The sequence below is a fragment of the Salvelinus namaycush genome, chromosome 17 (genome assembly GCF_016432855.1).
Source record: "Salvelinus namaycush isolate Seneca chromosome 17, SaNama_1.0, whole genome shotgun sequence".
NCBI lineage: Eukaryota > Metazoa > Chordata > Actinopteri > Salmoniformes > Salmonidae > Salvelinus > Salvelinus namaycush.
In genome coordinates, this window is record NC_052323.1 from 5,817,224 (window position 1) to 5,831,575 (window position 14,352).

At 39.6% G+C, this 14,352-nt stretch overlaps 1 protein-coding gene across 1 annotated transcript in view; it reads right to left on the reverse strand.

The window, feature by feature from the left end:
- Window positions 1-3,054, reverse strand: part of LOC120061875 (teneurin-3-like) — a 178,857-nt gene extending 175,803 nt beyond the window's left edge. The window contains exon 1 of the mRNA XM_039011653.1: window positions 2,787-3,054. Within this exon, the coding sequence (XP_038867581.1) occupies window positions 2,787-3,054 (268 nt within the window). The remainder of the gene's footprint in view (window positions 1-2,786) is intronic.
- Window positions 3,055-14,352: the final 11,298 nt, after the last annotated feature.

A 14,352-nucleotide genomic window follows, 5' to 3' on the forward strand; every position in this document is an offset into this window, starting at 1 on the left:
TTTCTCCTGTCTTATCCCGTGTCCTGTGTGAATTTAAGTAGGCTCCCTCTATTTCTCTCTCTCTTTCTATTCTTTCCAAGGACCTGAGCCCTAGGACCATGCCTCAGGACTACCTGGCCTGATGACTCCTTGCTGTCCCCAGTCCACCTAGTTGTGCTGCTGCTCCAGTTTCATCTGTTCTGCCTGCGGCTCTGGAACCCTGACCTGTTCACCGGACGTGCTAACTTGTCCCTGACCTGCTGTTTTCGACTCTCTCTCTCGCTCTCTACAGCACCTGCTGTCTCTAACTCTGAATGATCGGCTATGAAAAGCCAACTGACATTTACTCCTGAGGTGCTGACCTGTTTCATACAACCACTGTGATTATTATTATTTGACCCGGTTGGTCATCTATGAACGTTTCAACTTAGCCATGTCCCCAGTCCACCTAGTTGTGCTGCTGCTCCAGTTTCATCTGTTCTGCCTGCGGCTCTGGAACCCTGACCTGTTCACCGGACGTGCTAACTTGTCCCTGACCTGCTGTTTTCGACTCTCTCTCTCGCTCTCTACAGCACCTGCTGTCTCTAACTCTGAATGATCGGCTATGAAAAGCCAACTGACATTTACTCCTGAGGTGCTGACCTGTTTCATACAACCACTGTGATTATTATTATTTGACCCGGTTGGTCATCTATGAACGTTTCAACTTAGCCATGTACTGTTATAATCTCCACCCAGCACAGCCAGAAGAGGACCGGCCACCCCTCAGAACCTGGTTCCTCTCTAGGTTTCTTCCTAGGTTACTGCCTTTCTAGGGAGTTTTTCCTAGCCACCGTGCTTCTACATCTGCATTGCTTGCTGTTTGGGGTTTTAGGCTGGGTTTCTGTATAGCACTTTGTGACATTGGCTGATGTAAAAAGGGTTTTATAAATACATTTGATTGACTTAAGAATTTATGAAAATGTGAAATGACAATATGTAATTGCTCACTTGTGAGAAAACATTTAAAAAGGTGTTATGTTCTTCCTGGGGGTGTATATGAACAGACTTGAATACGAGTCCATGTTGCTAAAATGCTGTCAGTTAAGATAGAAGTAAATAGGATTTTTGTTTCTTTGAGGATTATCGGGAATGACCTTACACTTGAACCTAAAACAAACCGTCTGAAAACAACATTCCTCTAGAGTACTCAAGGAAAAGATGATCCCACTCATTGGGTCCAACTACCTAAATCGTAAATTGTAACAGATTCACGGCTCCGTGTCTTCTTAATCGTTTGTAAATCTGAACTTAAAGTGAGGCTTTAATATAGAAACAAAAAGCGATAAAACAGATGCATGGAAATTTACACTGTCAATGCTGGATTGAGTAAATACAAAATGTGGTCTGAAGTAAACAGAAAAAATCTACCAAAGTAACATTTCTAAATGTGTGGACAAAATTCAATTATACCAAGTAATATAAATTATTGTTCACTGTAATTATTTTCTAAAATGTATTTTTGGGGAAAATGTACAGTCAAAGTTTTCCATTAATATTTGTATTTTTTATTCTTCTAGCTGAACGTTTGAAAATGTGAATTAATGCGGCATAAGATTACACACATGTATTTTACCCATATTAATTTAAAATACCATTGCAGACAATGCAAGTAGTAAGACTAATATAAGTACAATAGCAATTAATAAAATAATTTACAAAAATCAGTTTCTTGCATTTATATTTAGTTTACCGGTTAGTCCGTTAAAAACAAGTGAAATTGACAAAGAACATTGTAAGGTAAAAACTGCAACAGAGCAATAAGATACATTGACAATATTCTATGTAACGTTTCAAACTTCATAGGATAATAAGTCAAATGTATAGTTTTAGGTTTTTATTAAGGTCCAAGTTGTGAATTAACTTTTTTCTAAACAGATAAACATTTCACATAATAATTTCTAATTCAACTGAATCATTCAGTATTTGGAGTTGTGATTTACATTTCAACAAGGACATGTTGTTCAAACACAAAGTACTAATTCGCAATCGTGCTCCAACTGAATTATCATTGAGGTGAAAATAAGTCCAATAGCTCATTACCTTTTCACTAAAAGTCCTAAGTTGATCGAGAAATAAAGGGAAAACTAACATTCGTCCCACAGCCTAATTAGAATGCTATTAATTTCCAGCTGGCGCCAATTAGCAGGAATCTATGAGAAATATGTCATTAATTATGATCTGTTCATAGATCAACAAGAATCGCTATAACACGTTATTCTTATTATGAACATTTCCTGCCAATTGCCAACAACCAATTAAAAAGCGGGGTTATTTGCTCAGCAGTTTAATGGGTAATTATCATTGGTATGTGAAGTGGAGTGGTGATAATTTTGTTTGGATGTGTACATAGTTCAAGCACAGATCGAAAAGAGTTCTACTTTTCATCATGGATTAATAAAAACCTCAAGTGACAAGCTATGAATGCTGGTAAATTGATCATACAAGAAGATAAAGACCACCACCAGTTTAAAGAAACCCATGGGATACCTTACCTAAGACAAAACATCAGACTTACTAATACAGTATCAAAAATATTTTCTATGTCAATGAGCTAAACTGTAGACAATGAATTTATATTCTCACAATTTTCTTTTTACCAAACTCCATGTGTTCCCAAGTTAATTATGTTTAAAAATACACATATGAAATCTGAATCAAATCTCATCTAAACAAATGATATCTATACAATACGCCCATTATTAAGCATATAATGGGCGTATTGCAATGATTTCATATCATTGGAATAGAGCTGTGACTCTACTGACCTGGTCTGCCGTAGTCATTGGTCTCCTGATAGGCCATTTCCTTGACTCGGCCTGAGAATAGCAGCCGGGCGGGGTCATGGTCGTAGGCCTGCAGCGTCTCGCTAGAGCTGTAGGACTTCTGTGTAGGCACCCGGCAGGCCCCTTCTCTGTCTGTCGATGATGCGGTGTAACGCCGTTCCAGATCCCGCTCCCTTTCGTGGTCTCTCTCCCGGTCTCTCTGGCTCTTGGAGAGCGAGCAGAAGGGCCGCTGCTCCTTCACCTGTTCCATGCTGCCTGCATACTGTGTTCTCCCCCGTTCTCTCCTGAGACGATCGCTTTGGGATATTCCGCTTTATGCTGTTGGTAAGTCTCTCCCTCTGTATTTCTGTCGACCTGGACAAACAGAGAGGGGGGAGATGAGAAGCTCAGATAACACTAATCCGCCCACTTAATCTTCAAAAGCCCACACTCACTCCCACCACAGCACCACCACCACCTCTCGAAACCCCACCCGTAAGCCATGCCATGCATGAACTCCCCTCAATAAAACAGATCTCCTCTCACTGACTCACTCTCACACTTTCTTTTATTCTTTTGGACACAACTTGGTTGTGTGTGTGTGATATATATATCTATATATCTATATATATATATATGACTATATATATCTGAGGTAGACGTTCATTTAGACACTTTGACTAGCCGCTACCGTTAAGTGTAGGGTGGATTTTCACCGGTGAGGATTTCGGTAAAATTGGGACAGACGTGGGAAGAAAGAATAAAACGAATCCGCAAAACCCCAAGGGGAGAGTGAGTGGTGAGAATCCCCGGTGTGGCGCTCAAGTGTTTAATACCAACCTTTTCCACTCATCCCGAAATACCACACTTTCATTTCTGTCTTGGCTCAGCTGGAAGCCCGAACACCCCTACCTTTCCTCTACTGAAACTGATCAACTGAAACTTTGCTTTACACCAATCATCAAAATATTTGAATGACGCCTTGTGCATGTTAAGATATGGAAGACTACCTGGAGATCCTTTCCTGGGAGACTTCCAGAAGCACTAAAGGTAGAGGATGGATCCAAGGGTCATGAATATAATAATAATAATAATAATAATGATAATAACAATAACGACAACCACATTTGTATAGCACTTTCAATATATGTAACAAATTGCTTAAAATGTATTATAAAATAATACAATAAAATTACTAAGAAAAGAAACAAAGACAGGAAGAAGGAGAATGAAAAAAAGATTCATTATACATTAATTAGTTAAAATCATACATTGAAATCATACATTAAAAGCATCTTTATAAAAGTGCGTCTTCAGATGGGATTCAAAAATAGGCACTGAATCTGCAAGCCTGATCTCCCCTGGCAGACCATTCCAAAGTCTAGTGGCCCTAATGGCAAATGCCTGGTTACATTTAGTTTTCAACTTAGACTTTGTAATGGTCAACAGTGCCTTGCCAGAGGATCTCAGGCTGCATCCTGGTTCGTAGGGGGATTAAAGATCAGAGATACAGGATGGGGCTGAACCAAGCCTGAAACGTGATTAATACAATTTTAAAATGTATTCTAAAAAAGTTACTGGTAGCCAAGTGTAAAGAAGCTAAAATGGGGTTTGATATGGTTAGATTTTCTGGTGCCTGTTAAAAGCTGTGCTGCAGCATTTTGAACTGTAGACTGTGAAGTGATTTCTGACTGAGACACGTATACAATGACTTACAGTAATCTAGGGGTGAGGAGAAAAAAAAGCATGTATAACATTCTCCAGATCAGTGACTGAGATAAAAAGACTTGACTTTAGCTATACTTCTTAGATGATAAAAACAGGACTGAACAATCTTCTTTACATGCAGCTCAGGGTTTAGGTCAGGGTCAAAGACACCAACGTTTCTGGCCGTAGGCTATACATTGATGGACAAAAGACCAAGGTTATTTACAATCTGGGTTCTATCAAGGAGGGGGCCAAATAAAACAACCTCTGATTGCTTATCACTGAGCTGGAGAAAATTGTCAGACATTTGATGTCAGGAAGACACTTGTGAAAGGGTAGCTACTTTATGCTAGCTTGGTCACTGGGTCTAACTGGTAAATAAAACGTTGTGTCATCCGCATAGCAGTGAAGCTGAATGCTATGATTGCAGATGATGTCACCAAGGGGAAGCATGTACAGAGAAAACAGGATGGGCCCCAGAATTGACACCTGAGGGACACCATAGTGAATAGGGGCTGGGGACGATACTCAATGCTCACTGAGAAACACCTGCCACATAGATAGACAGCCAACAGAAGGTTATTACTGACCTTCAAAAAATATGTTTCTCTGCTGTGAAGTGAGTGGAAGCCTGACTGGAATTTTCAGATAATTATTCATATGCAAATAAGCCACCGATTGTGTGAAAACAACTTTTTCTACAATATTGGATAAACAATTATGAGGAGGGTTGAGATTGGGCTTTTTAATATGGTTCTCAATCAGAGGAAACGTAAAACACCTGCCCCTGATTGAGAACCATATCAGGCTAGTTGAATGAACCCAACATAGAAACACATAACATAGAATGCCAACCCAGCTCACGTCCTGACCAACTAAACTAGACTAAACAATGGAAATAAGGTCAGGAACGTGACAATATCGCTTAGGAAGGAGACGCGGTCTGTCTCCTAGAGATGAACGTACTTTGGTGCGAAAGTGCAAATCAATCCCAGAACAACAGCAAAGGACCTTGTGAAGATGCTGGAGGAAACAGGTACAAACGTATCTATATCCACAGTAAAATTAGTCCTATATCGACATAACCTGAAAGGCCGCTCAGCAAGGAAGAAGCCACTGCTCCAAAACCGCCATAAAAAAGCCAGACTATGGTTTGCAACTGCACATGGGGACAAAGATCATACTTTTTGGAGAAATGTCCTCTGATGAAACAAAAAAAGAACTGTTTGGCCATAATGACCATCGTTATGTTTGGAGGAAAAAGGGGGAGTCTTGCAAGCCGAAGAACACCATCCCAACCGTGAAGCACGAGGGTGACAGCATCATGTTGTGCAGGAGGGACTGGTGCACTTCACAAAATAGATAGCATCATGGGTGGGAAAATTATGTGGATATATTGAAGCAACATCGCAAGACATCAGTCAGGGAGTTAAAGCTTGGTCGCAAATGGGTCTTCCAAATGGACAATGACCCCAAGCATACTTCCAAAGTTGTGGCAAAATGGCTTAAGGACAACAAAGTCAAGGTATTGGAGTGGCCATCACAAAGCCCTGACCTCAATCCAATATAAAATGTGTGGGCAGAACTGAAAAAGCGTGTGCGAGCAAGGAGGCCTACAAACTGACTCAGTTACACCAGCTCTGTCAGGAGGAATGGGATAAACTTCACCCAACGTATTGTGGGAAGCTTGTGTAAGGCTACCAGAAACGTTTGACCGAAGTTAAACAATTTAAAGTCAATGCTACCAAATACTAATTGAGTGTAATGTAAACTTCTGACCAACTGGGAATGTGATGAAAGAAATAAAAGCTGAAATAAATCATTCTCTCCACTATTATTCTGACATTTCACATTCTTAAAATAAAGTGGTGATCCTAACTGACCTAAGACAGGGAATTTTTTATTGGATTAAATGTCAGGAATTGTGAAATGTATTTGGCTAAGGTGTATGTAAACCTACTTCAACTGTACCTGCCTCAGGAGTCAGCTTTGAAACTGGGAGTGTACCAACAGCCGACAGCTGACCAGTGGCACCCTACTCCAAGGCTACCACTGTTCAGCAGGGTGTCAGGCCCTCCTCCACCTTTCCCAGAGCTTCCGACGCCATTCGCTGCTGCTGGTGCGGAGAGTCAAGCTAGTCCCATCCCGTTTCCCCCCCTTCCTTCCCCATCAAATTCCATCACGACCACAGTCATTGTGGGCTGCTGGATTGGTGAGGTTTTGGCCTGCCTACGGTCTGTGGACCGACCAAGGTCCACTTTGACCATGGTGCCGTTTCCCACGGTTCTTGTCAACTACTCTAATATTGGCACCATCGTCACTTTGTGACTGTTTTTACTTGCTGTGGGAGCAATCAGCACTCTTTAAAAGAGACTATATTCACCCAATCCGCAGGTGTTCCAGGATTATTTCCAGCAACATTGCAAACTGTTTTAGAGACTGATGGTCTGTGTCTGGTAGTGCTCCAGTCCTCCCTGTCATAATCAGCAACAGAGGACAGGGAAAATATTATGTCCCATAGTGCGGTTAATTTAATTAACCTAATTTATGTTCCTCTAACTCCCCTGAATGCCTTTGTCATTCCGGCAGTTATCCATGTCAAGATCGGTTTATTGAATGTAAGATCTCTATAAAATTGGTTGTTCCTATGCAATGGTTTTAATATTTCCAATTACATATTTTCATGATTTCTGAAACCTGATTTGAGTTCTCTAAATGAAACTACACCTTCAGCCTTTTCTTATATACAGAAATCCAGCCTGTCTGTCCGTGGTGGTGGGGTAGCAGTCATTTATAGAGACAATACAGTGCCTTCAGAAAGTATTCATACCCCTTGACTTAATCCACATTTTGTTGTGTTACAGCCTAAATTAAAAATGTATTATATCATGTGTTTTTGTCACACATCTATACACAACACCCCATAATGACAAAGTGAAAACATGTTTTTAGACATTTTTGCTAATTTAATGAACATTTTTTTATGGAAATATCTAATTTTATATAATTATTCATTCCCCTGAGACAATACATGTTGGAATCACCTTTGGAAGCGATTACAGCTGTGAGTCTTTCTGGGTAAGTATCTAAGAGTTTTGCACACATGGATTGTACAATAAGGTGAATTTGTCTCCCAGTGTCTGTTGGAAATCAGACAACCAGGTGTTCCTCGAGGATTTTGTCTGTGCTTAGCTCTATTGTTTCTTTAAAAAAAAAAAAAAAAAATCCCTAGTTCTTGCCGATGACAAGAATACCCATAACATGATGCAGCCACCACCATGCTTGAAAATATGAAGAGTGATGTACTCAGTTATGTGTTGTGTTGGATTTGTCCCAAACATAGCGCTTTTGTATTCAGGACATAAAGTTAATTTCTTTGCCACATTTTTGGCAGGTTTACGTTAGTGCCTTATTGCAAACAGCATGCATGTTTTGAAATATATTTATTCTATACTGGCTTCCTTCGGTTAGTATTGTGGAGTAACTACAATGTTGTTGATCCATCCTCAGTTTTCTCCTATCACAGCCATTTAACTCTGCAACTGTTTTAAAGTCACCATTGGCCTCATGGTGAAATCCCTAAGCTGTTTCCTTCCCCTCCGGCAACTGAGTTAGGAATGACGCCTGTATATTTGTAGTAACTGAGTATATTGATACACCATCCAAAGTGTAATTAATAACTTCACCATGCGCAAAGGGATATTCAATGTCTGCTTTCTTTATTTTTACCCATCTACCAATAGGTACCCTTCTTTGAGAGACATTGGAAAACCTCCCTCTGTGGTTGAATCCATGTTTGAAATTCACTGCTCCACTAAGGGGACCTTACAGATAATTGTATGTGTGGGGTATAGAGATGAGGTAGCCATTCAAAAATCATGTTAAACACTATTATTGAACACACTGAGTCCATGCAACTTATTATGTGACTTGTTAAGCACATTTTTACTCCTGAACTTATTTAGGCTTGCCATAACAAAGTGGTTGAATACTTATTGACTCAATACATTTCAGCTTTTCATACTGAATTTGTAAACATTTCTAAAAACATGATTCCACTTTGGCATTATGGGGTATTGTGTGTAGGCCAGTAACACAAAATCTAAATGTAATCAATTTTAAATTCAGGGGTGTGAACTTTCTGAAGGCACTGTATACACACTATATATACAAAAGTATGTGGACACCCCTTCAAATGAGTGTACTTGGCTATTTCAGCCACACTCGTTGCTGACAGGTGCATAAAATCGAGCACACAGCCTTTCAATCTCCATAGACAAACATATGCTGTAGAATGGCCTTACTGAAGAGCTCAGTGACTTTCAACGTGGCACCGCCATAGGATGCCACCTTTCTAATAAGTGCCCCGGTCAATTGTAAGTGCTGTTATTGTGAAGTGGAAATGTCTAGGAGCAACAATGGCTCAGACGTGAAGTGGGTGTCCTAGATTGCAGCACTCACTACCGAGTTCCAAACTGTCTCTGGAAGCAACGTCAGCACAATAACTGTTCGTCAGGAGCTTCAGGAAATGTGTTTCCATGGCTGAGCAGCCGCACACAAGCCTAAGATCACAAATAGGCAATGCCAAGCGTCGGCCGGAGGGGTGTAAAGCTCGCCGCCATCGGACTTTTGAGCAGTGGAAACGCGTTCTTTGGAGTGATGAATCACGCTTCACCATCTGCAGTCCAACGGACGAATCTGGGTTTGGTGGATGCCAGGAGAACACCACCGCCCCCAATGCATAGTGCCAACTGTAAAGTTTGGTGGAGAAGGAATAATTGTCTGGGGATGTTTTTCATGGTTCGTGCTAGGGCCCTTAACGCTACAGCATACGTTGACATTCTAGATGATTCCATGCTTCCAACTTTGTGACAACAGTTTGGGGAAGGCCCTTTCCTGTTTCAGCATGACAATGCTCCCATGCACAAAGCGAGGTCCATACGGTGTTGAAGAACTTGACTGGCCTGCACAGAGCCTTGGCCTCAACCCCATCGAACACCTTTGGTATGAATTGGAACGCTGACTGCAAACCAGGCCTAATCGCCCAACGTCAGTGCCCGAACTCACCAGTGCTCTTGTGGCTGAATGGAAGCAAGTCCCCACAACAATGTTCCTACATCTAGTGAAAAGCCTTCCCAGAAGAGTGGAGGCTGTTATAGCAGCAAAGGTGGGACTAACTCCATATTAATGCCCATGATTTTGAAATGAGATGTTCTGCGAGCAGGTGTCCACATACTTAATTTTACATAATTATGACATAACATTGAAGGTTGTGCAATGTAACAGCAAAATTTAGATTTAGGTTTGGCACCCGTTCGATAAAATACAAAACGGTTCCGTATTTCACTGAAAGAATAAACTTTTTTTTTCCGAAATGATAGTTTCCGGATTTGACCATATTACTGACCTAATGCTCGTATTTCTGTGTGTTTATTATATTATAATTAAGTCTATGATTTGATATTTGATAGAGCAGTCTGACTGAGCGGTGGTAGGCAGCAGCAAGCTCGTAAGCATTCATTCAAACAGCACTTTCCTGCGTTTGCCAGCAGCTCTTAGCAATGCTTGAAGCACAGCGTTGTTTATCACCTCAAGCCTATCAACTCCCGAGATTAGGCTGGCAATACTGTAGTGCCTATAAGAACATCCAATAGTCATAGGTATATGAAATACAAATGGTATAGGGAGAAATAGTCCTATAATTTCAATAATAACTACAACCTAAAACTTCTTAACTGGGAATATTGAAGTCTCATGTTAAAAGGAACCACCAGCTTTCATATGTTCTCATGTTCTGAGCAAGGAACTGAAACATTAGCTTTTTTACATGGCACATATTGCACTTTTACTTTCTTCTCCAACACTGTGTTTTTGCATTATTTAAAACAAATTGAACATGTTTCATTATTTATTTGAGACTAAATTGATTTTATTTATGTATTATATTAAGTTAAAATAAGTGTTCATTCAGTATTGTTTTTTTGGTCCTCCAATAATCTGTATCGGTGTTGAAAAATCATAAGCGGTCGACCTCTAATCTGTACTTTACTCTTTATATTTTTCACAACTTGTACTTTTACTTCACTACATTCCTAAAGAAAATGATGTACTTTTTACTCCAACATTTTCCCTGACACCCAAAAGTATTCGTTACATTTTGAATGCTTAGCAGAACAGAAAATGGTCCAATTCGCACACTTTTCAAGAGGTCATTCCTACTGCCTTTGATCTGGCGGACTCACTAAACACAAATGCTTTGTTTTTAAATGATGTCTGAGTGTTGGAGTGTGACCCTGGCTATCTGTAAATAAACATTTTTTTTTTTAAAGGGTGTTGTCTGGTTTGCTTAATATATGGAAATTTAAATAATTTGTACTTTTACTTTTAATACTTAAGAATATTTTAGCAATTACATTTACTGTTGATACTTAACTACATTTAAAACCAAACACTTTCAGTCTTTTACTCAAGTAGTATTTTACTGGGTAACTTTCCCTTTTACTTGAGTCATTTTCTATTACGGTATCTATACTTTTACTCAAGTATGAGAATGTAGTACTTTTCCTACCACTGCCACCCTCTTAAACCTAACAGTTTGTTCATTGCAGAATTCTCTCACCTGCTATATTTGGTTATTCTTGGAGAGCTAAACTGAATGTGTGTTGCCCAAGTAATGCACTGGCTGGGGAGTATTTTAACCTGTTAGAATCCTTTAACTTTGCTATATGCCACAGGGCCTTCACACAACAAAGATCATCCTCTTGATCTCATGATGATCTAAATATTGATAACTTGATGGGTGTGTCTCTGACCATCTCAGTATTGTTTCGAAAGTGCTTTCTTCTAAAAATGTGTATGTCCCCAGTCCCTCTAACATCATTCTTCACCACAACTGCTAATACATTTACCAATGCTTTTTCATCCTATACTAATGATCCTGTTCTGTGTCATCACTGATGATTTGCTGAACATTTTCAATGACATGTCAGGCTACTTTAGACTCTGTGGCGCCAGTTATAACCAAGAATAAACTGTCTGCCAGTATCGCCTTGTTAAATGACCACACTTGTGCTCAGAAAGGTTTATCGTAAATGGAAGGGCTGCAAACTTCAAGTATTCTATGAAGTAATGAAGGATCTGGTGAGAAATGATCTGTTAACAGTTTTTGTGATTCTGTATAGAATAATCTACTGTCTGCTGCTTCCCTTTACTCCTTTGAGAAAATATCCTTTGAGTCCCTCCTTGATGCTGTAGCTCACATGAAGACCTCCTATTGCCTCTTAGACATGATCCCTACTGGACTACTGAAAAAGGTTATGCCTACTGTCGGCCCCAACATTCTGTCTATTGTAAATAGCTCCCTGATTTCTGTCTCCGTTCCAACCTATTTTAAAACTGCTCTGGTTCAACATCTCCTTAACTTTTTATGGCTGCAGGGGCAGTATTGAGTAGCTCTGATTAAAGGTGCCCATTTCAAACGGCCTCGTACTCAATTCTTGCTCGTACAATATGCATATTATTATTACTATTGGATAGAAAACACTCTCTAGTTTCTAAAACCGTTTGAATTATATCTGTGAGTCAAACAGAACTCATTTGGCACAAACTTCCTGACCAGGAAGTGGAAAGTCTGAAATCGATGCTCTGTTCTACTTCCTGCCTATACATGGGCATGATACGTAAGAGTCTACGTGCACTTCATAGACCTTCCCCTGGATGTCAAGAGGCTGTGAGAGAAGAAATTTAGTGTTTATCTTGGTCTGAAGTTGAATACAAGCTCTTTGTATGACGTGTCCCTCATTTCCGGTACTCTTGGGAGCGCGAGGTGGACAGTGGGATTGCCTTCTGTTTAGCTGCCGTTATGGACGACCAATATCTCCGGCTTTGATTTTATTTGATACATGTGACCATATCATCGTAAAGTATGTTTTTTCAATATAGTTTAATCAGATTATTGAATTTTTTTCGGGAGTTTTGCCGTGTTCCGTTCTCAGACTTTGTTGACGATGGAGAGATCCGTGCCACTTGGCTAGTGCGCGTGCTAATTGAAGAGGGAAAGTTGCCGTTCTAAATCCAAACAACGATTGTTCTGGACAAAGGACACCTTGTCCAACATTCTGATGGAAGATCAGCAAAAGTAAGAAACATTTTATGATGCTATTTCATATATCTGTCGTACATGTGAACTAGTCGTGGGCGCCCAACGTTTGGGTACTCTAGCTATACCGAAGCTGCATATCGTAATGAAGTTATTTTTAGAATTCTAACACTGCGATTTCATTAAGAACTAATGGATCTATCATTTCCTATACAACATGTATTTTTTAGTTATGTTTATGAATAACTATTTGGTCAGAATATGTGTGTCAGAAAAAGTGTCAGGAAAAATCCGGACGTAGTGGGAAAAAGTAGCTAAGTTAGCACAATGTGTAACCATTGATTTCAGCTCTAAATATGCACATTTTCGAACAAAACATAAGTGTATGTATAACCTGATGTTATAGGACTGTCATCTGAGGAAGAAAATCAAGGTTAGTCAAAAATTATATATCTTTTGCTTGTTTGTTACGATCGCTTACTTTTGCTACTGGGAAATTGCTTGTGTTTTTGGCTATTGTGGTAAGCTAATATAACGCTATATTGTGTTTTCGCTGTAAAACACTTGATAAATCGGAAATATTGGCTGGAATCACAAGATGCCTGTCTTTCAATTGCTGTACACTATGTATTTTTCAGAAATGTTTTATGATGAGTATTTAGTTATTTGGCGTTGGTGTCTGTAATTATTCTGTCTGCTTTCGGTGCAATTTCTGATTGTAGCTGCAATGTAAACTATGATTTATACCTGAAATATGCACATTTTTCGAACAAAACATAGATTTATTGAATAACATGTTATAAGACTGTCATCTGATGAAGTTGTTTGTTGGTTAGTTTGGTTGGTTCTTGGTTAGTTAGGTTGGCTTTGTGCATGCTACCTGTGCTGTGAAAAATGTCTGTCCTTTTTTGTATTTGGTGGTGAGCTAACATAAATATACGTGGTGTTTTCGCGGATTCACAAGATGTGTACCTTTCATATGCTGTATTGGACTTGTTAATGTGTGAAAGTTAAATATTTAAAAAAAATATATTTTGAATTTCGCACCCTGCACTTGAGCTGGCTGTTGTCATAAGTGTACCGACGTCGGGCTTGCAGCCATAAGAAGTTTTTAAGGTAGACTGTTTCTCACTGTTTGTTTGTGGGTGATTGTTGCTGTGTCTGTGTTTGTTCACCACACGGTACTGTTTAGTTTCGTTCGTTCGTTTGTTCCTGTTCGTGCGTTCATTGTTTTATGTGTTCTCAAGTTCAGGTCTGTTAACGTCGTTTATTATTTTGTAGTTTGTTCAAGTGTATTTTCGTCTTCGTTATTATTATTAAAATTATTATGTATTCAACCCACGCTGCGTTTTGGTCCGATCCTTGCTCCTCTTCAGAGAAGGAGGAAGACGAGCGTTACAGATATGACGGCTGCGTGGTCCCATGGTGTTTATACTTGTGTACTATTTTTTGTACAGATGAACGTGGTACCTTCAGGCATTTGGAAATTTCTCCCAAAGATGAACCAGACTTGTGGAGGTCTACAATTTTTTTTCTGAGGTCTTGGCTGATTTCTTTTGATTTTCCCATGATGTCAAGCAAAGAAACACTGAGTTTGAAGGTAGGCCTTGAAATACATCCACAGGTACACCTCCAATTTACTCAAATTATGTCACTTAGCCTATCAGAAGCTTCTAAAGCCATGATATAATTTTCTGGAATTTTCCAAGCTGTTTAAAGGCACAGTCAACTTAGTGTATGTAAACTTCTGACCCACTGGAATTG